The sequence below is a fragment of the Drosophila teissieri genome, chromosome 2R, assembly GCF_016746235.2.
Source record: "Drosophila teissieri strain GT53w chromosome 2R, Prin_Dtei_1.1, whole genome shotgun sequence".
NCBI lineage: Eukaryota > Metazoa > Arthropoda > Insecta > Diptera > Drosophilidae > Drosophila > Drosophila teissieri.
The window spans coordinates 20,957,570-20,983,048 of NC_053030.1; the positions used below are offsets into that span (position 1 = coordinate 20,957,570).

The following is a 25,479-nucleotide window of genomic DNA, read 5'->3' on the forward strand; positions in this document are numbered from 1 at the left end:
CTCAAATAAAACTGTATTGCATAAAGCACATTTTCCCTTTGCCTCTTTGCAACTTGAGTTCTTGTTACTCGGGAAACATCAAGTTGTATTAAATAACTAGCATTTCTGATGTGCTCTCAAAGCTGAGCAGCTTGACTTACATTACACATAAAAAGTGCTATCAATTTAGGCAAATCCTGCATATCAGCATAGCTTAATTGGTTTTAAGGCTGCTGAATTACATGCCAGGCATAAATATGAATTCAAACCTTTATTAAATCAACCCATGTTTCTTTGTCAAGCTTGGTTAGTAGTGAATGTATTTCGTTGAAGGGTCAAAATACTGATGGATGTTTGATTGACTTTAATGACAAATTCAACCGCAATCATCGTTAAAGGTTGATTAACTTTCCGTGCCTTCGGTGTTCTAAAAACAGCTTTATCTTAATTAGTTTTCGTTTTTTGCAGCCGCGTGTTTTAAATCACATCTTTGTTGTCGCTGCGAATGTTGACCTGCCCCTTCGCTCCATCGACTTAATTAATAAGCAAACAATTATAAATTGTGTATGGCTGCACAAAGAGCCGTCGGTCAATATTTATCTTATAGTAATGACTTTTTTCGATGACCCAATGCTGAATGCCTGAATGCTGCATGCTGGATGTCGAACACCTCGGACCGCAATCATCGACGGACATGTCAGTTGCACTCTGACCCCGCATGCCGACCACAAACCGCCGCTTCGAGTGTGAAAATGCTTGAATTATTGATGAATGCCACGGCTGAATGGGGCGGGCGTGCGAGCGAGAGGGCTGCGCAAAAAGGAGCGAGATAGCGAGACCGCCCGCCTGGCCGCAATTACATATGCACATTCATGCGAATGCCACTTGATGTTGCTGCTGCTGCTACTGTTGATGCTGCTGCTGATGTGGCCGCTGTGTGCGCTGCAACATCTGCCGCCTGCTGCTGCTGCTGCTGCTGCACACGCCACGCCCCCTTTTTGGGAGGACAAAACAGCAAAGCGTGGTTTGAGTGACACTTGAGTTTGCCACAATTTTAATTGACATCCCCGCACAGTGAAAACGCCGCTGTGGGATCGCCAGTCGGGGGAATTCGTAATGTAACTTCAGCACAAAATTGATGAATGGACTGCAGCGGCGGAAGTGCTGGGCGAAATTAATGAGCCAAGGCAATCGTTGCGGCGAGCCCAATGGGGAGGTATCTGCTTGAATTCAGGTAATTGATTAGATTGCATTCGAACATCACAGCAGCACAGCAACACAGCCTAAGCCCATAAGCACATAAGTCCAGCAATGCCAGTGGCCTCGGGTCAACGTTACGTATGCGCAATATATCAGTGTGCATTATTATTGCAGGCCCTGGAATGAAATCGATGCCAACTCCCTTTGCGCACACACACACAATGTCTTTGACAATTTAATTAGTTTAATTACAGTACGGATGCGCTTGGGGAGAATCGAATGGTAATCGAGTTTATTTATTTAGCCAAATACATTTTATGTCGTTTGCAGCTCAATGGCTTTTGCTGCCCGGAAGTGCAAAAATGTCATTCCATTTGGCCGGACTAAAACCTGCTTATTCGGGCCTTCTGCCAGTCAAGTGGTTTATTATTTCCGATTCCAAGTCGTCCATTGAATAAATGTCGACAGCAAAAAATTGGCTTCACTGCTCTTTTGTGCCTTGCTTTTCTATTTATCTCGCATTCTTTTGTTTGGGATTTTAAATTCCCGCAGAATGAAAGGCAACGAGGTCGGTTTATGTGCATATATATGTACGTAGGTACCAGCGTTTTGGAGGAAAACGGAGAAAAATGGACAGAAAGTCTGAACATTTGGCGAAAAATGTACGTGGAAATAGCAAAAGCAAACACCCAGGGAAAGCGTGAATGGAAAACCCGAAATCGAAGCAAACAGAGTACTAGCATGCGCTGCCAAAGAAATCTGGAATAGTGCTTTCAAGTAACCAGTTGGGTTGAACTTTATTCAAAAAAGGTTAATACAAATAATAGGGTTCAAAAGAGTAACTTCTTTTTTAAAGTGTAGTTAGAGCAAACAGCGTTACCCGTTTTAGGACCCTGGGGAACTGGCAATATTTCCCCGAAAAGGACGTAGAAATGTAAATACCCAAAGTTAGGGCAATTCGGCGGGCATAACAATCATAAAAGCGAAACAATCATAATAAATGTGGGAAATCCTTTTGGCTGCAGAGTCCGAGTTGAATGTTGAATTGAAAATTGAGGCTTTGCGGTAACAGTTGTTCGGTGGAAATCCCAGTGAAAATGGGCAAAGGGTTTCCACGCGGATATTTAAGGGCAATTCCGGGCCATTAGCTAATGAACAGCTCTGATCCGATCTTTTTTTATGACTGCGCACCACTTTGATACCAAACTCCGCACAAAGCACATTGCCACCTTTTGTGGCATTTAATTAATAAAAAAAAAGAAAGAAAAGAAGGGAAAGAAGGGCAGGGAAAGAAAGCCGGGCGAGCAAGGAAAACCACTTTCGAATGCTCCATTGAGCAGGCAGTAAAAGTAGCGCTCCTGATGCCGTGGGATCTGCTTATGGCCAGCTGGGAATGCATTCCAATTTAACATTCCCCATAAATTTGCAGTCCAACCCAACCGCCGTGCCGAGTTAATCAAGGCTTCGGTAATTTGGAGAAGAGTGTGAAGTGTTTTTGGCCCCAGACTCAATGGAGTGTATTATTCGCGCTGGCCACCGCAGCAGCCGCCCCAGCACTCCATCAATGGCCACCCCCAGCTCGGCTTACTTGGCCACCCAGCCACCCAACCACCCAGTTAACCCAGCCAACAAACCACCCAACCACCCAGCTGCCTTATCACTGCAGTGCTGCCTTCGTTCCGTTAAGTGTTTTACAGCGCTTTCCACAAAGCGCACATCATTCATGTCCGAGGCAGGATGTAATATTTGCCCAAGGCCGAAACGGCACGGCCCGAAGCCCATTCCTTTTTCCCTTTCAGCCAGCCTTTCATCCAGCCACGTACACACATCAATGTGCCAGTACGACAAGTGCACTGCGCGAAATCGTGGCTCCCATCAGTTGCTGATTTTCAGTAAGTTATTGCAACTTTTGGTTGCCTCTGTAAGCGAAACTTTTCAACTAAAGTGCATGAAACATAAGCATCCAGTTATTGCCCATCAAGTGCTTGCGAATCAAACGCATTTTCCAATAAACCAATATTTTCTTCAAGTGTGCTTGTGTGGCGGTGCGGCAGTGTGTGTAAGAGAGGATATGGATGTGAGTGTGCACGTCAGCTGGACAGTTGGCAGTGGCAGGCTTTCATTGCATATGAATCAAGTAAAGGTAATTGAAAATCAAAGCCACTGAGTTTTGAAGTCGGGCTGGAACTCCCGAGTGTCCGTACTCCGCACTCCGCACTCCTCACTCCTCACTCCGTACTCCTCCTTTCCGTACTCCGCACTGCCAACTGTTCCGGAATGCTCGCCGTGCTCTGGGCCTGGCTTAGTGGCAATTGTCGGGGTGCCGTCTCAAAGGCGATTTACGGTTCGTCTGGCAACCGAGAGATGCGGTGTTTGAGTTGAGGCAACTACGGCAACTACGGCAGCTCCGGCTACGGAGTGCTCATTGAGCGAGAGGCCTGTCCCGTTTTCGATAAGTTTGATTAGTCAAAAGTGCTTTTGTTTATGAGGGGCTCCAGTGCAGTTCACTGCAGTGCGAACTACCATGTCAAATTGGCCCAAAGGCAGAACGGGTGCTAGCAGGTGGCAGGTGGCAGATGGCAGGTGGCATGTGGCAGGTGGCACGTGTCTGGATGCAGGACATCCAACTACAGCTGGGCGACTGCCTGTCCGCACACTCTTCGTGTGCACTGTGACACTTAGCAGACAATTAAGCTGCTGACCCCCAGAAAACAATGTGAAGCATCCAGCCAGGTGGCTTCGCATCTCCCCAACTCCCAAGCTCCACTCGGAATCTCAGCCCAGTTCTTATGGGTCTTTGGGTCTGCGGTGGTGGGGCTGGGACTTTTCATAATTAATCCGAAAACTGCCGCCGGCATTTCCCAGCGCTTATGCCACCCAGCTTGCGGTGTGTGCGGCCGACTGCTGGAAAAGCATTTTCGCCATTTTCCAAGACAATTTGCGAAATTGCTGCGCTGCTGTTGCTATTGCTGTTTCTGGTTGCCGCTTTCCTCCCTGGCTTTCCCGCTTTCAATTCGCCGCCTTTGTTTTTGCCATTCGCATTTCCACTCCCAGTTCCATTCCCATTCCCAGTGCCATCCAAGCTCGGCGCGCAAAAAGCGAGAGAGAAGTGGGCGCTGCTGCAGTTGCTCCAAAATCTCCAGCGCTTTGCCAAAAGGGAAAATGCATTTTGGACGCACCGATGAAAAACCAGTCGCCCAGTCGCCCGGTCGCTTTCCGGTTTTCAGTTTCACGTGCGAAAACTCCGGGGACAAACTTTGGAAATTGTTTCGCCTTCAGGTGTCCGGTGAGTTCGAGTTTCCCGGATAATTCCATTTGACTCACTGCATTTTCACACTTTATTAGATACAACTGCGAGATCCGGCTTACGATTTCTCCACAGGTAACACACCTGTGTGGTACTTTTCTTAGGCAGTTTAATAAACGTGCCTATCCCATCTGCATAAGCTATAGAATCTCGATCGCTAGGTTCAAACTAATCTCTACTCCGCGTCTAACTACCCAAGTGGAGAAGCACTTAATTGGAGCTAAACTGGTTGGCAAAATCCCGCCATCGACGCCTGCCGTCGAAAGTTTGGTCGCCAATCCAAGAGTGCTAGCCCAAAAGTGGAGCAGATTGCCGAAGAAAGCGAACTCGGGAAGTGTCTCGCTTGGCGGAGCTTGTCTCGGGGCCACTTGCCTAATCCGCTTTGCCATGTCTGGGGCGCGGATGTCAAATTTGCTGGCAACTCGCTGCTCCTTGCTCCTTGCCTTCTTCTGGGGGGCATAAAAAAAGTTTACCGAAGCGCGGCATGTTCTGTGGCAAGTAGCGCCATTGTGGGAAACTTTAATCCCGCTTAAATTATAAATGGCACATTTGGCTTTACCCCAGCCACCCCAGCAGTTGCAACCGGCTGCCGATTCCGATGCCTATGCCTATGCCTATGGCCTGTAGTCACTCCGGTAGTCACTCCGCCGGATCCTTCTGCTCCAGCAAGCGAGAATCCCGTGAGGTCGAGTTCGCCTTGCCAAAAAGTTTTATGTGAGATGTCACTGTGTTGCATGCAACATGCATGTAGAGAGTGGGTACCACAGTGTGGCACTGGTAAACACAAAACACTTTGTAGCCTTTTATTTGGCGAGTGGAATGCACAGTGCACTAAAGCCAAAGTTTACGGCTGGCATTTAGTTGCTCCGTCGGCCCCAAAAGCGGAAACTTCTAAGCCGAAACACGGACTAAAGTGAACCAAACTGACTTTGGTGGCCCCCATCTCCCCCATCTTCCCCCAAACTTGGCCATAAAATTGCTGCCGACATGTTTGCTCCGCTCCCATTCGCTTGCTGAATTATGATTTTCTGCCCGGCCTGGCAAAGTGTCTCCATTTCGGTGTCCCATAGACGTCGTCCTAAAGAGCAGGACTCGGTGCTCGGGACTCGGTCTCTTCTCCAGGCCAGGAAATCAATTAAAACTTTGCATCTTGTCAGGGGACCTAGACCGACTACTCGCCTTCTATCCCCGCAGCGGATCGGATCCCGGACTGAGGACTCCGGTCTCAGGACTCAGGACTCCGGACATGTTTCCATGTTGCTATGTGTGTTCCGTGCATGCCGGGCACATCAAACAAATGTCATCGCATGCCGAGCATCCGACAGTTAACTGCAATTAAACGTCATGGAATGCACAATTAATGCGCCAGGATGGCAGAGTAATGGGTATGAATTATGCACTTCAATGGGTAGCAAAGTGGGCTTGTGCTAGGGATGGCCCCCGCCTGGTTTTTATACCAGCAGTTTCTTTATTATTCAATTTATTAGAATTTAATCCAAGCAATTCTTGAATTTCTTTTCTATTAAATGATCTTCTAGAGAGAAAAATGTTCCAATAAGTCATTTTTTAAGCCTCTCCAGCACAACGAGTATTTCCATAAAAAACTTCATAACGATTGTAATCAAGGGTGTATTATATTCCTTTTTAAGTGGAATGCTCACCTCTAGCTGCTTCCTCCGCTGGCTTTTAACAAATTCGCAGCTCATTCGGGCATTACGGGTACAAATCGCTGGGGGCACGAGTTTATTAAATTTTCTCAAGCCCTCGGACATTGTTTAGTTTTGCGTTCGTGTTTAGCATTTTGTTTCTTTTTTTTTTTTGGCAGCAAATTTTTCACGAAAGCGGAGGTCCTTTTTCACATTTTGGCCGTAACCTCGTTAAACAGTTAGCAAGCATTGCAGCTGAGGGGGTGGAGTGAGGGGAGGAAGGGGCCGGCGGCACAAATTTTAATTAGAGTGCGCCACGCAAACATATCCTGGCACATACATATAGCCTACAGAGTCTCCACCAAGGATGCGATACTCTGGGTCTCCGTTTCGGCCACAATGTTTATGTTTGTTTGTCATACATGGGGCGAGTCCCTGGTGCATTGAACGGTATCCAAATAGGGCCCTAAAGCGTTTTGTATTCGGCTAAATTGGTAACAGGGGAACGGGGAAGCGGGGAAGCGGCAGGACGAGGTGCAGGACACTGGGGCCACGATAAACAAGGATGCATTTGCGGGGGCCAGGACCACGGTTCCTTCGATATACATACATATACCACGTAGTTCCAGCAGTTCTTCTTCCTCTCTGACATTCGTTTTTTTTCTGGTTTTTTGGGTTTTTTTTTGTTGTGTGTGGTTGGAGAAGAACGCTGCCGAAAACTTGAATGTAAATTTGCTTTGGCTTCAGTTGAAGCCAGCCACAGAAACACAATGTAAACCGCCCATTTCCCGCTCGCAGATCGATCGATTTGGTCGAAATGAGATTCTTGCATGTGGTCGGTCGGTTCTTCTTTTTTGGGAGTTATGCAACTCGCTTTCCATGAAAATTCATCGCGCTCCCGCGGCGCAAAAGTCTGATATTCGACCACGTTTTCGAGGATTACTAGGAAACGTGGAGCGGAAACCATGGATGTTTCTGCCACTGAATGCTTTTGTTTCTTTAATTTGTTTAAGGGTTTCGTTCCTTAGATGTTGGAATCCTTCAAGCTTAGAGTAGTAGCATCTGTGCCCCAAATGAGATGATTAATATTTAAGGCTGCCGTCACTCCAGCCGGAATAATCTGGGAGTGCAACCGAGTTTGCTGCACTGCCACATTGGCGAAAGCCAATCCGAGCCAGTTTTCAGCAATTCACCTGGCTAATCGCATGGCAAAGCCGAGCCGAAAGTAATTATGGCCGTGTGCATTTCAAAGCATAACGGATATGCCGACGCACAGGACATCACTTGGCCTGCATCCTCGCACAACTGTTCCCAGTATGGAAGCAGCATGCCTCTGCTGGCATTGCGCAGAATCAGCATCCCAGTATCCCAGCATCCCAGCATTCAGCATCCACAGTTGTCAGTGCTCAGTTCTCAGTGCTCAGTTCACAGTTCTTAGTTCTCAGAGGCCTCCAGCGAGTTGGCCACATTCTGGACCCATCAGTTGCGCGGCGGGCTCTTAACGGAACGGTTCGAGAACTCCGGCATGCGGTTGCACTCGAGATCGGTGGAGTGCCAGTAGCCAAGTGGACACACCACACACACAAGCGCAGCCAGCATCCACAGTCAGGTGTTTGGCGCCAAGTTGCCCCAGAGAGACAAATTGTTTATCTTGTGTCAAGTGGTGTATGGCCACCCCCTTGGCCAACACCCACTTTAGCTTCAACTCCAGCAGTGAAAGTTTGTTGTCGCCAAACAGCCATCCAAACATCCAGCCAGCCAGCCAGCTATCCAAACATCTAGCCACTCCGGTGGCGTTTTGTTCTGTGGCTGCCAGGCTAACCGAACTCAGTTGGATCCTTTGCGGTTTCGGGCGCCCGAAATCGGATGACATTATCTGCCACGGTGCGCGGTGGTTCCTCGTGGAGTTCCGTGGAGCAGAGTGGTGGAGTAGAGTGGAGTGTGGAGTGTAGTGTTGTGCGGTGGATTGGAGGTGGAGTCGCGTAGACTCGAGTGGAATGGTGCCGAGTGACTCGGAATTAAAAGCGAAGCACGGCGTCGCACCTTAGGCATGCATCTTTAATCAGGCCCCAATGAATTTCCGCGCGAAATGTTTACGGCCTATGAATAAGCAATGAAATAAGCGCTCACGGGCATTTGTCATTTGGCAAAGTGAAAATTGAAGTGACTGTGAAAATTGAGACAAATGTGCGCGTCCGCAGCCGAATATTAAAGCAAGGACCACCAAGCAAGGACCACCAAGCAATCCCGGCTATTCCGGCTACTCCGGCAATTCCGGCAATCCGGGCATAATTTCTTCTTAACTAGGTAAATATTGGCTCACGTTCGGCAGTGTATAAAATGTGGGGACGATTTCACACCTGTTACAACATAATTACGGCCGGGCAAAGTAACTGAATTATTCACCTGGAATGCGGCTTGAGTGGCTCGATGGCCGTGTGTTTGCCAAAGTATGTAGAAGTACAAATAGCCGGTGGGCGAAAGTGTGTGTTGTCCTGGGCGTCCGAAATCTGCAGGACCAACAGGACTAATTCCCCCCGAGGCAACTCGAATCGCATGGAATCCTGGGCGGTGGCAGTCATATAAACGAGAATGAATGAATGTAATTGCTTTTGATTTATCTCACTCTCAACGCCAACAGAGTGGAAAGCCATTTATTTGGTGATTTCCGCTCGGACCTGGCAAAAATGTATATAACTAATTCTGATAAATTATTACACAGATGATTATTGATGAAGACTAATTTATTAAGTCGCTCCCCATGTAGGTGTACACCCACCCCCCACTTTGCGTTCAAACCCAAAAACCCCAACAGAAAAAAAAAACCTTTGCTTTGGCCGAACACAAAAAAGAGGGAAATGGAATTTGGAATCATGAAATTATTTATGAAGGAATGCCTGCGAGGCTGAAAGGACCTTTGGCATTGCCCTTTTCGGGTTTGCGGCCAACTTATTCGAGAATAAAGGGAAAAGTTTTACTTTTTGCGGCTGAATTATACATTTCCACATACATTTCGATGCATACTACTAGCTGGAAGGACACGTCTATGAATCTGCTTTGCAGCCGGCTTTAAAAAGCCAAACTTTCGTGGGTCAGGACCCCGAAATTCCCGCAGGAGACATGACCAGAGAGAGTAACTATTTTGTGCTTCATTAGAAAGGGGGAAAAAGTCATGAATACGAGATTAGCTTGTATATGATTAATGGTAAAGCCAGCCATACCGTACGTAATGTTGCAACTTTGGCCCATTTAAAATGCACACCCACATAAATCAATTTGTGAAATGCATTGGCGCCACGATGCACTGCTGCGGGATATCCGATTATGCGGCTTTGATAGCCACATCGATTAATCAACGACACTTTAATGGCTATCTGCCGATTTTGGACGGCACATGGACATGGTCCACGGTCCATGGACTTTGTAGGAAATCAGTTCCGAGCTCGGTGCTCCTGATTGAGTATTTCCCGCAGTCGATTAAATAAACAAATTCCTGCCATTTTCACTCTTCTTGGTTATTTTAGGTGAAACAACATTTCTATACTTTCCTGCACTGACAGAAAATTGAATGATCATTTGGTACTATTATCTATATCTATATTATCTATTATTAGCACAAGTTATGCCGCAAACTGCAATATAAATGTACATTTATGATTTATGTGCCATTATTTATAATGACAGCAATATAATGAACTATTGGATTAAACGTAATTTGTAATTAATGCAGTTCGTTCTTCTTAAAATATTATGGCTAGAATATATGGCTAGAATATTATAATGTTGCATCTTAGGCAAGTTTTTTTAGAGACCACCGCTTGAAAAATGGGAAATTCATTCTTTCAGTGCGGGAGAGGTGAAAAAATGGTTCCATTATTTTTTGAAATTAATTGGCCAACGCTTGTGAAACAATTTCCGGTCAGGAATTCCTCTAGCATTTAGGAGGCAAACACGTTTGAAAGGGGTGGCTCGTCGGCTGGTGGATTGTTGAATTGTTGAAATGGAGGATTGTTGAATTGGTGGGTTGGTGGATTGCTGAATTGGTGTGTTGGTGAATTGGTGGGTTGGGCTTTGTGTTTTAAGTGGGCGGCGGATGGAGCTCCGTTCGCCGAGGCATTTTGAATATTTCATTTTTCGGACTCTCATATTGACCGAGTGGTCAAATAAATGCGAGGCAAGCAAATAAACCAAGCAGGGCTTTGCAAGAAAGATGAAAGGTTGATGGCGCCTCTGCACTCAATCATCTATGCATCGGCTGTTTTGGGATTTATGGGATACGGAATGTTGACACAATGCCCAAATAATTCAAATGTTGTGCGAATCTGATGAAATATGTTACACATTCATTTACATGCAGATGCGAGCCCTTCGGCTTTTAGACGGATTTGACACGTAGCTGTTGAAATGCAGATACACAGATACACAGATACAATATTCAAGTGGGCCCGTTTCGCAGGATGAGCAATGGCTGCAGGACGAAAGAGCTGCTGGATGCGGCTGGTGTGCTGGTGGTCTAGTGGGTGTATGGAAATATGGTACATGGTACATGGCACATGGTACAGTTGGGGTATATGGAGTTTTCCCAGCCATGGCATGCATGTGCGAGTTTGTGTTTGTGTTGTGTGTATTTGCATTTCCATTTGGTTTTCATTTTTCTGATGTTACTGTGACTGCAATATTCGCTTGAATAAATTATCCAGGTGTGCATTGCTCTGCATACCGAATGGATCGGTCTTTAAATCAAAGGCACGCGTTTGGTAACTTAATTGTCTTCAATTGCAGCTGTTTGCCAATTGTGTAATTTTTGTATTTGCGGGTGGGGGTGGGAGGGTAAAGGCGCCACTTCCGGCAGGATAACGCCATTAATTTGGATTAATATTCCTTGTTCCACGGAATGGCACTTGGCAATCACGACCGTCGCCGAAATCCCCTTCATTGTATTCGAATTTCTCTATCCCCCCACCCCCGCCGCCATGTCCGCCCCAGTTTCCACAATGTCCTGGGGTTTTCCCGTCCCCCCTCCTCCCCTTTCCCTTTTCCAGTCACTGTCGCCTTCTTCGTTCGCTTTATGGTTCATGTTCATGTCTTCTTTATCTAAATCATCCAACTGTGTAAATATTTGCCTCGCTTCCTGCATTCCATCCTCGTTATCCTTAAATCGTGCGTGCCGAGCTGCACAAAGACAAACGAGTGGGAGCGAGAGGGGCGCCGTAAGGGGGGCAGGGGGCAGGGGGAGACCGGAGACCGGAGCCCGAGGAGCGGGATGAATAAAGCAAACCCACCGATCCGGAGACCCAGCTCAGCCACCTCACCCCACCCCACCGACCGACTGAGTGAGCCGACCTACTCTACACTGGGTTAAATTTTGCATAAGGAACGCGCGGCCGTCGTTGTCCTGGCACAGTGGAAAAAGCCAGGAAAAGTGGAGTAGGTTGTTGATGGTAGCTGCACCAAGCACAGGTGTGAATAATGTTTTATACCCCAAGAACTGAGCACTAGCCCCATCATAATTGCACTTTTTCCATGTTCAACGAGCCATTTTGTCATAAAAGTAATGCATCTCCACTTTACTTTACGCTACTTTAAGTATATACTTATTCTACTGAAGAATAACATTTACTTAGCTGAGAACAAACTTGATCACGACCCACTGTGCGTAATTCCGACGGTAAACAATAATCGCAGCATTAATCTGAAACTGCGCACAAATCCGTCAAACTTAGTTGCGAAAACGGTGGGAAAAGAAAGGAGCTCAGAGGAAAGCGGGGCAAAGGATACAGCGGCAACTGAGAAAGGACTCAAACACAAACATTGGCGGAGATTTTGAGATTTTTGGGCGCTTGAACTGTCATTAATTTTAAGAACTTTAGCCCACTTCCGCTCGTTATCGAGCGTTCATCAATTTTCCAGGTAGACTGGCTTTACTTTAAAATTCGAGTGGAGGACGCTGCGAATATCGCGATGTAAATACAAATAGTTCAAATCATCCTGCAAGGCAATTAAGCAGCGTGACTGAGTGTTTTATGGCCATGAAAATTATACGATTCTTTCGGTTTTATGATTTTATGCTCCAGGGACGGGGGAGCTACTGAATCTTGGATGGCATGCCATCCAGAACTTAATGGGGCGCACTGGCCAATTATCCCCTGGTACACAGAGCGCAATCGGGGTCACCTATTACGCTTCCATGGGTGCACAAGTGTACATCTGCACCGGGGTACTTCTCATCTGGGAATGATATGAGTTGAATTGCGATTTTACTTTCGAGTAGCGCCAGGACCCTCTCCCTGTGTCAGCCATACATATTTGCTGACTGGGGAAACCGATACTTGACACTCCGAGTGGGGCAAATGTTTGGTTTCCACAGATAGATGAATGGCTGGATGGCTGGATGGATGGGGGACACGGCATGAGAGTCAATCTCTGACGCCACTGAAACCCAATCCCCAAACATAGGGCTAGATAGAGGGGGGAAGGAGGAGGTCCAGAGATCACCGGCAGCTGCAATCAATATTCATAAAGATTCGGCAAAGTTCACTCCACGGGGTTAGAAAAACTTTCGATTGTCTTTTGGGGATATGCGTAGGAATCGCTACCAACTTTGCCCGGGCTTATTTCATTATGGAACTTATCAACAGATTTGAAACCAAATTTTCCCCCTCACCCCCGCAACCCACCTCACCCACCAGCTACCACCTACCACTTACCACCCGTCAGCCACCCACCCACAAGTTTCTTAAGTATTTACCATGTTGGGGCGTTTTTGTCAGCTGCATTATGATAAAAATTTTCCAAAGTTTTCCTTAAGCTTTTTACACGGGCTTACAGCAGCATGTTGGCCGATCAGGGGAGGGGGGAAATGGAGAATGGAGAAGGGAGAAGGGGGGCTGGCTTAGCTGAAAACTTGAAAGGGACCAAATCCCTTTGGCCTCAAACTATTATTACATGCTCATATAGATTATTCACATTCTTTCACTTTGCAGTCACCGCAAGGAAAGCAACAAAGGATGGAAACTAAAGCTGGCTTAAGTGCGCTGGAGGAAAGGTCCCTGAAAGGTTCAGGTATGTGGATTATATAATTGCCGGCAAATGCCGAGAATGTGGCACAGTCGATGACACAAATTGTCTGGGGCATACAGTGCGGTTCGAATTTGGGGGTTTATTAGATTCGCTTAGATTCGGTGAAGAGTAAATCTCCAATTTTGCGTACAAGATGGGTTGGCTTACCGGAATACCTGGTTTATAAATGAATGTAACATTTTGCTGACTTATCTCGAAATTTAATCTTGTAAAAACGTTCCACAAACCACTACACTTTATATAGAAAAGTATGATTATTTGTGAAAGCCTTAGATACATTTGAATATTGTGCTAGAGAAGTTACGGAAACTGATTGAAAATGGCAATATCCATAATATACCATATAGGGTGGCACTATCAATCTGCTTTATGGAAAACAGGTTTGTCCAATTCGTTGAGGAGTCAGTCAAGCAGCTTATCGGCTGAATCAAGCTGTGATAAAACGATTGAATCTACTCGTTTTTTACTCCACCGAATCTGCGAGTCTCCCCACTTGGCCGTCTGATAGTGCCGAAGGGCAGTGTATGTAGATCCCAGCATAGTTTGGAATCGAATCCGAAGGAAAGACAAACAGAGTGGAGAAGCCACCACCACCACCAGCACAGCCACACACCCACACCCACCCACTCTATCATATATGCTCTGTGGGCGTTTAGAAAAGCCCGCACACAGAGTTTCCCGGCTCCGCTTGGCTGGATGGGGGAAGGGGGAAATGTGAATTTTTTCTGCTATTCCACCTTTTCGACTTTCGACTTGTTTACGCAAAAGTTAAGGAAGGACATAAAAGCGAGCGGGCAACCCAGTATCCCCGTATCCCAGCATCCCGGCATCCTGGCATCCGTCGTAAAAACTGTCGTCGTCACACTGGCTGATACCGATAGCGAAACGCTTTGCTGGCTGGTGGTAAATTTAATCATAAACACACAGCAGTCGATTGCGTCATGAGCGAAAAAAACAAAACTATTTGCCGTCCTCGCCTTTCATTTGAACTTAAAATTCTCTATTCAATCAGGGCAAAAGACGAGCTCAGCTTTGAAGGAAAATAATACAAAGAAATCTCACAAAAACAAAAAAAAAAGAAGAAAACAAGAAACACATGGAGGGAAAGAGGGAAACGAGACGATATATCCATCAAAGCTGACTTCTGTAGCGCCCGCTTTTGAGTCTAATCCCAGCAATACTGGAAATTTAAACAAAAAGGGAAAACTGAAAAAAATGGCTCCATTGGATTACAGATTGTCGCCGGGGAGGAAAAGCGAAACGAGCTCGAGCAGGAAGGGGGGTGAGGCGATAAACAAGCAGAGAAAGGATGTTTAGGACGACCCCCGCCCCCTCCCCTTCCACAAAACATGTAAGCTTCTGGGCAGAAGTTAACTTTTTTTTTTAGCTTTTTTTTCGTCCTGCCGCCGACTCTTGTTTCCTTTTTATGATTATTTTTACTTTTGTTTCGGCTAACGAGACGCATTCCGTGGTAATCCGTCCCCGGGGAAATGTTAAACCAACGGGGAGACTCCGGAGCAGAGCATTGAAGGGAGGGGAGAGAGGATTGATGCGGAGAAGGTATCGCTGGTGTCCTGTCGAAAATCGTTTAAATGGACCATCAATGGTTCGGCCACGAGCCGAGGACGATTGCCGGGGACATTAACACTGACGAAATGTTGATTAAACTGGCAGCTCCTTTGGGCCATATTGAAATGGCCAACGGTCAAACAGGGCTGTGAAAATCTCTCCTCTTCGAAATTGAATAATTTGCGCATAAACATTCATACACTTGACTCCCACATGACCTTTGACCAAGGCCACACGCAGCGAAACTGCCCGATTTTATGGCGCATTTATCTATAAATATTTGATTGTTTTTAAGCCTCCGTTGTCTACAGACAAGAGGCTTACTTCGAATTGGGCAACAAATATATATAAAATGATGTATTTGCTTGAGACCTATTAAACCACAGAATTTGATGTCAGCGTCCTGATAAAATCTATGGGAATGTATAAATTTTCCAAGTATAAGATTGATATATTTTCGCATCTTGGCATTCCTTATTATCTGCTGTTTTTCGATCAGACTCAGTGAGTCCCGAAACTTTTGAAAAGAAGGCAGCCGAAATGCCATGAGTTTATAATGTCGTACCTAATGAACGCAAAACTTTTCGTTTCAAATCTCAGCTGACTTCTGTGTCTCAGAAGTTAGGTGGCATCCGTGAGATGCTTAGATGTGCTTTCTCACCGTGCAGGTGGGCAGGTGCCAGAGGTCGGGGCAGCGAAGGGGTTATATATCATGCCCAAGACAACGTCATCGCTCTGAAGAGGGTTTTTCCAGGCATTTTCCTTGGGTCAGGGGTTGGTGGTTGGGGGGTCTGCTGTGGGGTTGCTGGCTCAAGTGCCTGGCCCCAGGGCAGCAACTCTGGAAAACAAGGGACACGGATGAAGGACTCCGCACTACGGACAGCGGACAGCGGACAGCGGACTGCGGACTGCGACAACGTAGTAGGCAGCAGCACAGTGTTTTCCGCTTTTCCGGACGAGCAAATGACCCGGAAAGGCCGCACGGAAAGGCGGCTCGCAAAAGAGGAAAATGTGGAAAATATGGCAGCGCACGGGCGGCAAACAAAATACACAGGGAATACTCACTCGTAAGCAACAGAAAGTGGCAACGGAAACAATTGCAGTGACTGAGCAAATGTTTAGCAACCTGCCCCGAGGGATTCGCGTCGGCGGAAAAGCCAAGGAAACAAGCGGCAACTGCTAGTTTCTAAGGTCTAACATCTAAAGTCTGTGACTGTGCGGCAAAGTTGATATTTAAATCTGATTTACATCGTTTGAAGCGTTTAGTAAAGTGGTGGTTTAGTAGTGGTCCAACCATTTCCACCTCCACCTCGGGACGTGGAACGCTGCCAGGACACCCGCTGCACTCTCGCGCGGCCAAATCCTTGTGGGCAGCGCCACCTGGTGGCCTGAAATGCATACCTAATTACGTTAATGGCCGTGCTGGCCATAAATTAGTGGAGATTAGACGGCGGCAACCTGGCCAGAACCGAAGCACTGCCAAATTGAACAGGAAACTGGAAAGTGGAAAGTGGGCAGTGGCAGTGGCAGTAGCTGGGCACAAAACTGTGGAGAAAGTTTCGCAATGTGCGATGCGGGCGGATGAAATAATTATTGTCATGGCTGCGAGCGCAAAAGTAATTATTACTATTATTGCTCTTTCGAGCAGCGCAGGTAAATGTTAATCAATAAATTTACATAATCATTGTGCAAAAGGGCAATTAATGGCGCTTTAAATGCAAGACGGACAAAGGAATGGTATTTGGCTGCCCGCAAATGAATCGATCCGTGCGACAATTGTGAAAATATCGTTTAATTAAAACAAATATGCATAGATTACTTTAAATACGGCCGTGGCCGTGAGTAAAAAGTTATGTCAGCCGAACCTAATTGCCGGAGAAATGGCGTTAATTGAAAAGTCCGTGCCGAGGGAAAACAATGCAACACAACTTTCGTGGTCTTACGTACCAGTGCTCTCCAGTGAGCATGGCAAACAATGCCGAATGAAATGGAAATGAATCTAATTTCTGCGGGACAAGCGGGCGGAAGGAGAACACGGATATCCTTTTAGGATATTCCACCTCGGACTGATGAGCGTAATTAATCAAGCCGAAGCATGACAGAGCAGCGGACAGAGCACGCTTTGTATTCGAGCCAGCATAAATATTATGACGGCAGGTCCGCCGTCCGCCGTCCGCCAATGCCAAACAATTAACACAGATCTTACGCTTTCACCTACTTGCATTTCAGCCTCCGCCTGAAATAGCAATGGCCCACCCTCTCACCACCACCCACTTGGCCCACCTGACCCACCTGTTCCAGGTGGCCCACCTGAAGCCCATCAGAGTGCTCTCCGCTGACAACTGCCAGCTACTTATGCATGTTGCTGCCACTGACAAGAAGCAGCCGTAGCGACAGAAAGGCCGTCTGCAAGGAGCTGGGCGGTGGGCGGTTGTGGGTGGTAGTGGGGCGCAAGTGGGCGTTAAGCAGGCAAGAAAGAAGCGGTGGGCCAGTGATGTCAACTGCAGACTACCCAAAGAAAGGGCATCCACTAATGGGAGAAGGATTAGAATACTCGATACTCAATCGATAGATTTGGCTGTCAGCTGCACAAAAGCAGCGCTCATTTGGCTCTGAGTCTTGGCCTAAATGATTTACAGCTAAATAACCGCACAAAAAATTCCTTATTCCTTTTTATTTCCGTTTTTCCATCCAAAAATAGTTAGTTTCTTAGCCAAAAGAAATAAAATAAAAAAAAATGTCCAAATATGGAATGCCATACCTCGTTAGACTCGTCGTGAAATTCTGAATTCATCGGTGTGCATAACTCCAATCTTAAAATTTTGGCCATTTTTCGCAAAAAATTATGATGTTACCCCTTATCAAAAATGCAAAAATTTGACCAAAATTCAAGTTTTCAGATTCACCCAAAAAGTGATACAGTTTGTTAGTTTTGGTTGTTAGGTGCACAAAACAGGCGTTCTTCTGGTTATACGACCTTTTTTGGCTCACCAACAGCTCAAAAACCCCATCTAAAATTAAATTATTGCCACTATTATGATTTTTTGTCAAAAATTCATAATTTATTTGGCGTAAACCAAAAAATGTTGGTCCAAAAGTGGAATATAAAACATCGCTAAACTCGCGACAGAATATGCAAATTAATTGCATTCTAGAAAATGTAATATTCATAATTTCAAATTTTGCATTTTGTTGCCAAAAACTATGATGTTACCCCTTATCAAAAATGCAAAAATTCGACAAAAATTAAATTTTCGAAAATCAAATCAAATCTGTTACGCATAGTTAGTCATGATTGTTAGCTGCACAAAACTGTTGCGCTTTTGGCTGTGAGTTCCGTTTAAAGAAGTTAAAAAGCCAGAAACATGGGAAAACAAATATTTGTCGAACAGCTTTTCCTGATTTTCCGCCCAATAAGCATCGGTCAATGGCCGACCATTTAGCTATAAAGCAGCCGATGTGACAGCTCTGTTGCAGGCAAATGTTGCATTCCGTGCAAAAGGCAACGACAAAAGGTGTTAAGAAAGCCATTTCGCCTGCTAATGAGTGACGATGCCTCTGAGTGTGTGTGTGTGTGCGCCAAGGTGTGGGCTAGTGTGTGTGTACCCTCTCCTTACCCCTTGCCCCTTCCCCCCCCTCTCCAAGCTAGGCGCTTGTGTTTGTGTGTCCCCGTGAGTCCTTGCCAGGACTTGAGCCCGAGCTGAAGAGCAAACAAAAATGTTTTCATGTTTGGGCCTGTCAACAGATTTATCCAACCCTTCCCCCCGCTCCTCTCCTACTTATTTTCGGTTTTGTATATGTTTGTGTGCAAGTGTTAGTGTGTGTGTGTGTGTGCAGAAGCATTTTGCTTAATTAGTTACAAACAGCCGAAACTAAAAGAGAGAGAGAGAGAGAGCTCCAAAGGAAAGAGAGGCGGAGGCGGAGTGGCAAGTAGAAAGGACTCGCCTCCATGGCTGTCTTTAAGGCTCCGCCGAATGTTTACAAATGTCGCAGCTTCTGCTGCGGGCAGCTAAAGATACAGGGACACAGATACCAGATCGGAGATACTATACATATGGCGGTGCAGGGGCAGGGGGATGCCAAGATGCGGATGCGGATGTGTGGGCAGGTGACACAAGTCAGCTCGAGATAATCCGATGAACTCTGCGACTGTAGCATACTTATGAGGGCGACTGGTGGTGATGGTGGTGGTGGTGTGAATAGTGCGCAACGAAGACATTTATTCACTCGGCAGCACTCACAAAATGAATGGCACAATCTTGAATTTCTACACACAATTTGCAGAGGCGTAATACCGCAATTAAATTAACTTTCGCTGTATCATCATGTAAATAACATTGAGTGTGAAATGGAACGTGCAAGAAGTACATATTTGTTTTTTTCGACTGTTAATACATTTATCATTTCACTGTTTGTTTTGCACTTAGTGCAAAACCTAAATCGAAAAAAGCGAATGCATAAATCCAATCAATCATACAAGCATTTATAAGGGTCCTTGTTCAATTCGCAAATGGAATTATGATATGGTCTTTCTGACAGTTTTGACTTTATGATTTATTAAAATGCACGCCCATTTATAAGTTGCATTCCATGCGTTATTTGCATGTTTTTATAATCAGACCCAATTAATGTTTAATGCCATTTAATGGGAATAATTTAATGTAGCTTTAGTTTGCAGCTTTAAAGAGTTTAAGTGCCAAAACAAATGCTTAACATATTTGTTATATTTAGATACAGTTTAACATTGAGTAGAACAACAGCAAAACTATCAAGTTAATGAAAAACTATTTATTACTTATACTTCCATTTCATTTTTCTTTTCCTGCACTAAAGTATTCAAATATATATAAGGATGGTACTTAATACTTTCGGCTCTCGCTCGTCAAAATAACGAACTCTTCATTTAGTAAATTACTGCTCGCCAAACTTTATGCTATGGGACTTAATTAGTTGGTTTACCGTTGGGTATAAGCTAAGAAATTTTATATAAATTTGACCAGTTTTCACTATTTACTCTATGTCACGGTAGTAAAGATTGACGTTGCCCATTAAATCATTTAATGGATTTATTACTATACTCTCATTTAACAGACCTGTTTACATTAATTATTGTAATTGTTACGGACGTAAGGAATTAGTTGCCGAAATATGAGGCCTTGGGGTATCCCATTAAATATTCAACTCGTTATCCACTATCCATCCATTCGAACCGCATAAAGTGCCTCGGCATAAAGGAGAATTACACGTTTAATTACACGCACATTAAGCTGAATGCATTTTCCTGTTTCCCATCCCGCAGAGAAACTTAAAATGCTGGACATAACACGCGACAAGCCGGTGAAGGTGGCCGTCAAAGTGGCCGTTCCTGTGCGGGATCACCCAAAGGTATGTAGGTGGAGGCGGAGCAGCAGAGGAGGAATGGAAACCAGTTAACGGAGGGTAAACATTTTCATTGCATTTCCCTTTGTGCCGCCACACAACAGTTCAATTTCGTGGGCAAGCTGCTCGGACCCAAGGGCAACTCGATGAAGCGCCTGCAGGAGGACACCATGTGCAAGATGGCCGTGCTGGGACGCGGATCGATGCGGGACCGGCGGAAGGAGGAGGAGCTGCGTGGCAGCGGGGACAGTCGCTACGCCCACCTCTTCGAGGACCTGCACGTCGAGATCTCGACCTTCGCCGCTCCGGCGGAGGCACATGCCCGGATAGCCTACGCGCTGGCGGAAGTGCGCCGCTTTCTGGTTCCGGTGAGTCGGGCGGGTGGCATCTCTGCATCATTTTGGGGGGCAACTCCCGCGGCATTGTTTGTGTTTAATACCCATTAATGACTCAACTTTCGCCCGCGCCATGGGCAGGCAAATGAGCATCTTAAAGTTGGCCCGTACAAGGGACTTCAAGTTATGGCCGCGTCGAGTGCACTTGGGCAAAAAGCGTGCTTTAATTTGGAAAGGCATTCGGAGCATTCGGAGCATTTTAAAGACAGTCAACCGAGTGGGTAGACATTTCGTTTTGTGTGGCGATTAAATTATATTATTTATAGACTGCTTGCTGGTTCCTGCTGAAAACCAAAGTCCCTTTATAATACCTAAGCCTTAGGGAAATACGTTTGTGCCGCTTTTAGACTATGGGAAAATGCTTATTTTAAATTAAACAAAATTTGATTATTATTGAAGGGCTTACAAGCTCTTTTGATTAAAACCCGCTTATTAAGCGAGTGTGTTCTCTGCTCTCCACTTTTCCAGAATGTCATGTTTTGGGGCCAATTGCGTTTTAACTTTAGAAAACTGCGCTGTTTTGATGAAAGTTTCCGAACTCGCTGACGACTTTAATTAAAGTCAAATTTGCGAAAGTCATGGCGAATAGTTTTGGAAGTGTAGTTCAAGAGCCTGCTCCTCGAACTGCTCCACTGCTGCAACTGCTCCAAGGATGTGCTCGTTATCGACTTCGGCTTCCGTGTTGCCAGTGTTCGCGTGGCATGCAGCGGGTTTCCTGCTCCAGCGCCCCGTGCTCGCTGACTAAATTGCATTGTGCTGTAATTACATTTACCACCCCACGGCACTCGACTGGTGCCGCCCACCACCCGCCCATTCTGCCACTTGCCCCACTCCTTTTGGCTGCGAAGCGGGCGAACTTGGCTTGCATCTTCCTCTTGGCCATTGTGCGGCGCTCGACACGCCAACGCCATCGCCATCGCCATCGCCACATCGCCATCGTCACATCGCCATCGCCATCGCCATGGCCAACGCCATTGCCATCTTCCGGAGCCAACGAGTGTGTGTGTGTGTGTTCCTTGCCCCTTCCCCGCCAGAGACACAAACGTTGAGCGTTTACTATCTGCTGCCTGCAGACGGGGACGCAGGCAGATTGTGAGCAGTCCTGGAGGCAGCACGTCCTGGGCATCATCCTCACTTGCCCGGCGCCGGCATACTTTATTTATACATCTCCGTTAAGTTGCAGCCAGAAATGTGGGGAGTGGACATGGCGCAATTTAAACGGCATGCCGGGGCCATCTATCCGGGGTAGCCATACATATAGAATGTATACTGGGTACTGGGTACTGGAGCAGTTCTTGGATCCGAGAGAATTACAAATGAACGCCATATATCCAGCTTATTGCAAATTACACCTTGGGACCAGAGCCGGGCTTTGATCTATAATTTTCCACAAAATTCAATTCTCACCTACCACCGAACCGTCAGCGTTCTGAAGTCTCTCCACATTTCCACATTATGGCCAGCTTAAGCTGGAGAGGATGCGCTTACACCCAGTAAGGATAGGGGGTCGGGTAATCCAATATATTGACATCCTGGCCGACCTTTGACTGGCAGATGCTGGCAACATTGAAACTCCCTCCTGGTTGCTGGTTCCTGGTCGCCGGCACAGACTTTTTCCCCTGAGTTATTCCGATCTGATTACACACGACGAAAATTTGCATAGAAATTATATGATATCCCCAACACGAGGCAGAGACAAAGGCGATGAAAGTGGAAACTGTTTCAATTTAGATAAATTGCTGGGGTTACCTGGAGTGTGTGTGGCACTTTTTCCCCATTCTTTTGCTATAGAGTCTCTGTGAATCTCATCTGCGACATATTTAAGACTCACCCACCTGGCGGGAAATTGTTTATGGCATCTGCAATCTCGATTTATGTTCGCCAGCGAGTGCCATAAAATGGAGCACTTGGGTGACAGTAGTAGAGGTAGTAAAAGTGTAGGAAACACATATGTTTTGCAAATTCAGAGATATATATTCATAAACGAGTTAGTTGGTTAATGGGGTTGATGAAATGTGTATCCAACGTGCGTGTATCCATCGCATCCAGGCCCATCGTCACCCAGAACCCACAGTCACTCCCACAGCCACTCCCACACCCACGCCCACTCCATTGCCACCCACATAATTGCATTAAGCACTCACAGATACTCAGATACACACATCGCACATGTGTGCGACCAATACATACATGTGAGTGTCCTGGGGCAGGAATGGATTCCTACTCAAAGGGTGCTCCGCCGGCGACACATGAAACGTGGCTGCGCACAAACTTTTAATTGACATCCAATAAAATTCGCATTTATTGCCAGCGACGGCCGCCAGGGAAACGTGAATTAAATTTAATTGCTCGACTGAGGTGTTCCTGTGGTTCCACAACTAATCCCCGCCAGTGATGGACGCTGGACAGTATCTTGGTGCCGCACAACTGCATTACGTGGCGGCACCACAAACTGAAAGTTTATATATCTCCAACGAGATACAGCGCAAAAGTTCGTACTTTAACACGAATACCACTCCGAATGCAATGCCACTAGATTGAAGTACACAGTCCACATTGTTGTTGAAAACCCCATTATGAAACATATTATTCAGCACCATGTCTGCTGTATAGCTCATGGGAGCGGCTCTATGTGTTGCCACTGTCATCACTGAATCACTCATCTCTTGCCCGCAGGACTACCACGACGACATCCGCCAGGAGCAGATGTGGGAGATGCAGGCGCTGACGTCCACGCCCGCACTGGGCGCCCACTCGCTGGAGGACTCGCACAGTCCCACCATCAACAGCGGCAGCCAGGTGGGCGGCGCCACCAACTGCTCCTCCAACGGGGCCAGTGGGCGTGGCCTGGGCGGCGGACTGGCCGACATGGACACGTCCAACGATGACAAATCGGACGACGCCAGCGGCATGGAGTGCCTGTCGGCAGTCGACAAGCTTGACTGCTCGTCCAGCTGCGCCAGCCTGGGCATCAGTGGCATCACGACCATCAGCACCACCAGCTCCGAGCATCCGCATCCGCACCAGCACCACCAGCAGCACCAGCAGCACCAACAGCACCACGCCCACCTGCACCCAGCACACGCCCACGGAAACCAGCAGCAACAGCAGCAGCAGCAGGTCCAGCACCACCACAGCCACCAGGCGCACTTCCACCAGCTCCTGCAGCAGGCCCACGGTGGAGCCAGTGCCGCAGCGGCTGCCTGCGGGGAGCATCTCTCCGGACAGGCGACTCCGGCGACGGCGGCGGCACGTAAGTGTACTCCGGCTGAGCTCGACTTTTAATTGGAATTTACGGCTGCCATTGATGCAGTGCATGAATGGGCCAATGAACGTAATCCAGCTCCAGTCGGAAGTCAAGTTAATTTTCAAGCTTAGGCACACTTTCACAGGATACACAGGACTTTATATTCGAACATATAGAATATGTATAGAAATTAGAAATTTAAACAACATTTCAGTAGCTACTTCAGTACTACTAGCTAGTAGCTTCTCAATGTAGTTTTGAGTTTTCAAACTGAGTTTATGTTTAAATCAGAACAGATCCTAGAAAATCTTGGTTAAAGACTACAAGGATAATTAAGCTGAAAGTGCATTGAAGGCTTCGGTTACCAAAGTCCAACCTTTTCCGCCCCACCATTTGCAAAGCAATCCTCCAGCTGCCACTCATTCGGTTCTCCTTCTTTGTGCGCCTTTGAATCTCCTGCAGTGCACACCACAGCCATGGCAGTGGCACTCCAGCATCAGCTGACAGCCGCAGGAATCGGAGGACTCCTGAAGCCGGCCACCGGAGTGGGGGCCACCATGGCCGGGCTGCCCACCACCCAGGCGGGTGCCGCCGCCCTTCAGTTGCCCGGCGACGGGGAGTCATCCGGATCGACGCTCACGCTGCTGGAGCCACCGGGCACCGCACTCCTGCATCCCGCGCTGCGCAACGTCAAGACCATCAACATAGGTGAGCCTCAGCAGCCAGTCTTAGTTGCTACACTGATAAAAACCAGTGCAAGCTAAAGGGGATTGCTAAAGATATTGTATTTAATGATAATTTTCCCTCTGTGCGCCAGGTGGCGGCCTGGGAAGGAAGCGTCCTCTGCTGGGAGTTCCCCGCTCCGGAATGAATCCCACCAAGCGCACGGTGATGAGCCTGCTGGCCAGGGCCAAGAACTCGCAGGCGCTGCACTCGGTCCGCCAGCCGATGGTGACGGCCACCAGTTTCGCTGAGTGAGTTGCCCGCCCGGAAACGAGCCATCCCACGTACTCCGACTTGAATGGATTAATCCGGGGGATGAGGGAACTTAATGACCATGTTTTCTCTTGTAGACCCTTGCAGATGCTGGCCTCGCCGTTCATCATACCGCACCGGGCGGTGGAGCAGCCGATCCTGGCGCTGTCCAAGGAGAGCCTCGCCCAGGGCGTCTAACCCAGTGAGCTGCTCCACCTGCGGCTGCCCAGATAGACCAATCTGACCGAATACCACCTGCCCCGCCTCACCCTTTGGGAGGATCAGCGAGAGTCTCGAGGAGCGAATATGTAGCGAATATTTCTAGGCGATGTTTGCGTAGTTGATGCGTACTCGTACTTCTATGTACACCCTCCCCCTCCCCCCCGTAGTAAGGCTATATAGTATATACCGATACCGATACCGATCTTTAGGGACTAACTGTGAACTTATCCCGAGCGAATCTCGAGCTCGTGCTACACGATTTTATTTTTTACTGAGAATAAACGGAGCGTCTATTTGCAATGCGATGTTTTATTTCCACAGATGCACAGATGCAAGCCTAGGCAAACCCAATGTTCGAATGGAACAGAGTTTAAACCCCTAACAAAATTGAAACCTAAACTTAGTGTCAAATTAAAAACGAGAGAAAACTTCAATAGAATAAATGTAAACGCAATTACTTTAAAAAAATTACTTTAAATA

General features: G+C 46.9%; 1 protein-coding gene across 1 annotated transcript; it reads left to right on the forward strand.

Annotated features, from left to right (window-relative positions):
• Nucleotides 1-8,272: 8,272 nt before the first annotated feature.
• On the forward strand, nt 8,273-25,336 carry LOC122612670 (RNA-binding protein asd-2). Its single transcript, XM_043786424.1, has 8 exons — nt 8,273-8,439; nt 13,116-13,194; nt 20,081-20,166; nt 20,265-20,528; nt 23,232-23,808; nt 24,265-24,510; nt 24,620-24,776; nt 24,876-25,336. Exons 2-8 carry the CDS (start codon nt 13,140-13,142, stop codon nt 24,973-24,975), a joined length of 1,485 nt encoding a protein of 494 aa, XP_043642359.1. The 5' UTR covers nt 8,273-8,439; nt 13,116-13,139; the 3' UTR covers nt 24,976-25,336.
• Nucleotides 25,337-25,479: the final 143 nt, after the last annotated feature.

Excerpts from the sequence above, each read along its gene's own strand:
- LOC122612670 (XM_043786424.1), top strand. The coding sequence starts at position 13,140 with ATGGAAACTAAAGCTGGCTTAAGTGCGCTGGAGGAAAGGTCCCTGAAA. Across the intron at positions 13,195-20,080 it reads AAGGTCCCTGAAAGGTTCAG|AGAAACTTAAAATGCTGGAC; the intron begins GTATGTGGATTA and ends CCCATCCCGCAG. Across the intron at positions 24,511-24,619 it reads CGTCAAGACCATCAACATAG|GTGGCGGCCTGGGAAGGAAG; the intron begins GTGAGCCTCAGC and ends TCTGTGCGCCAG.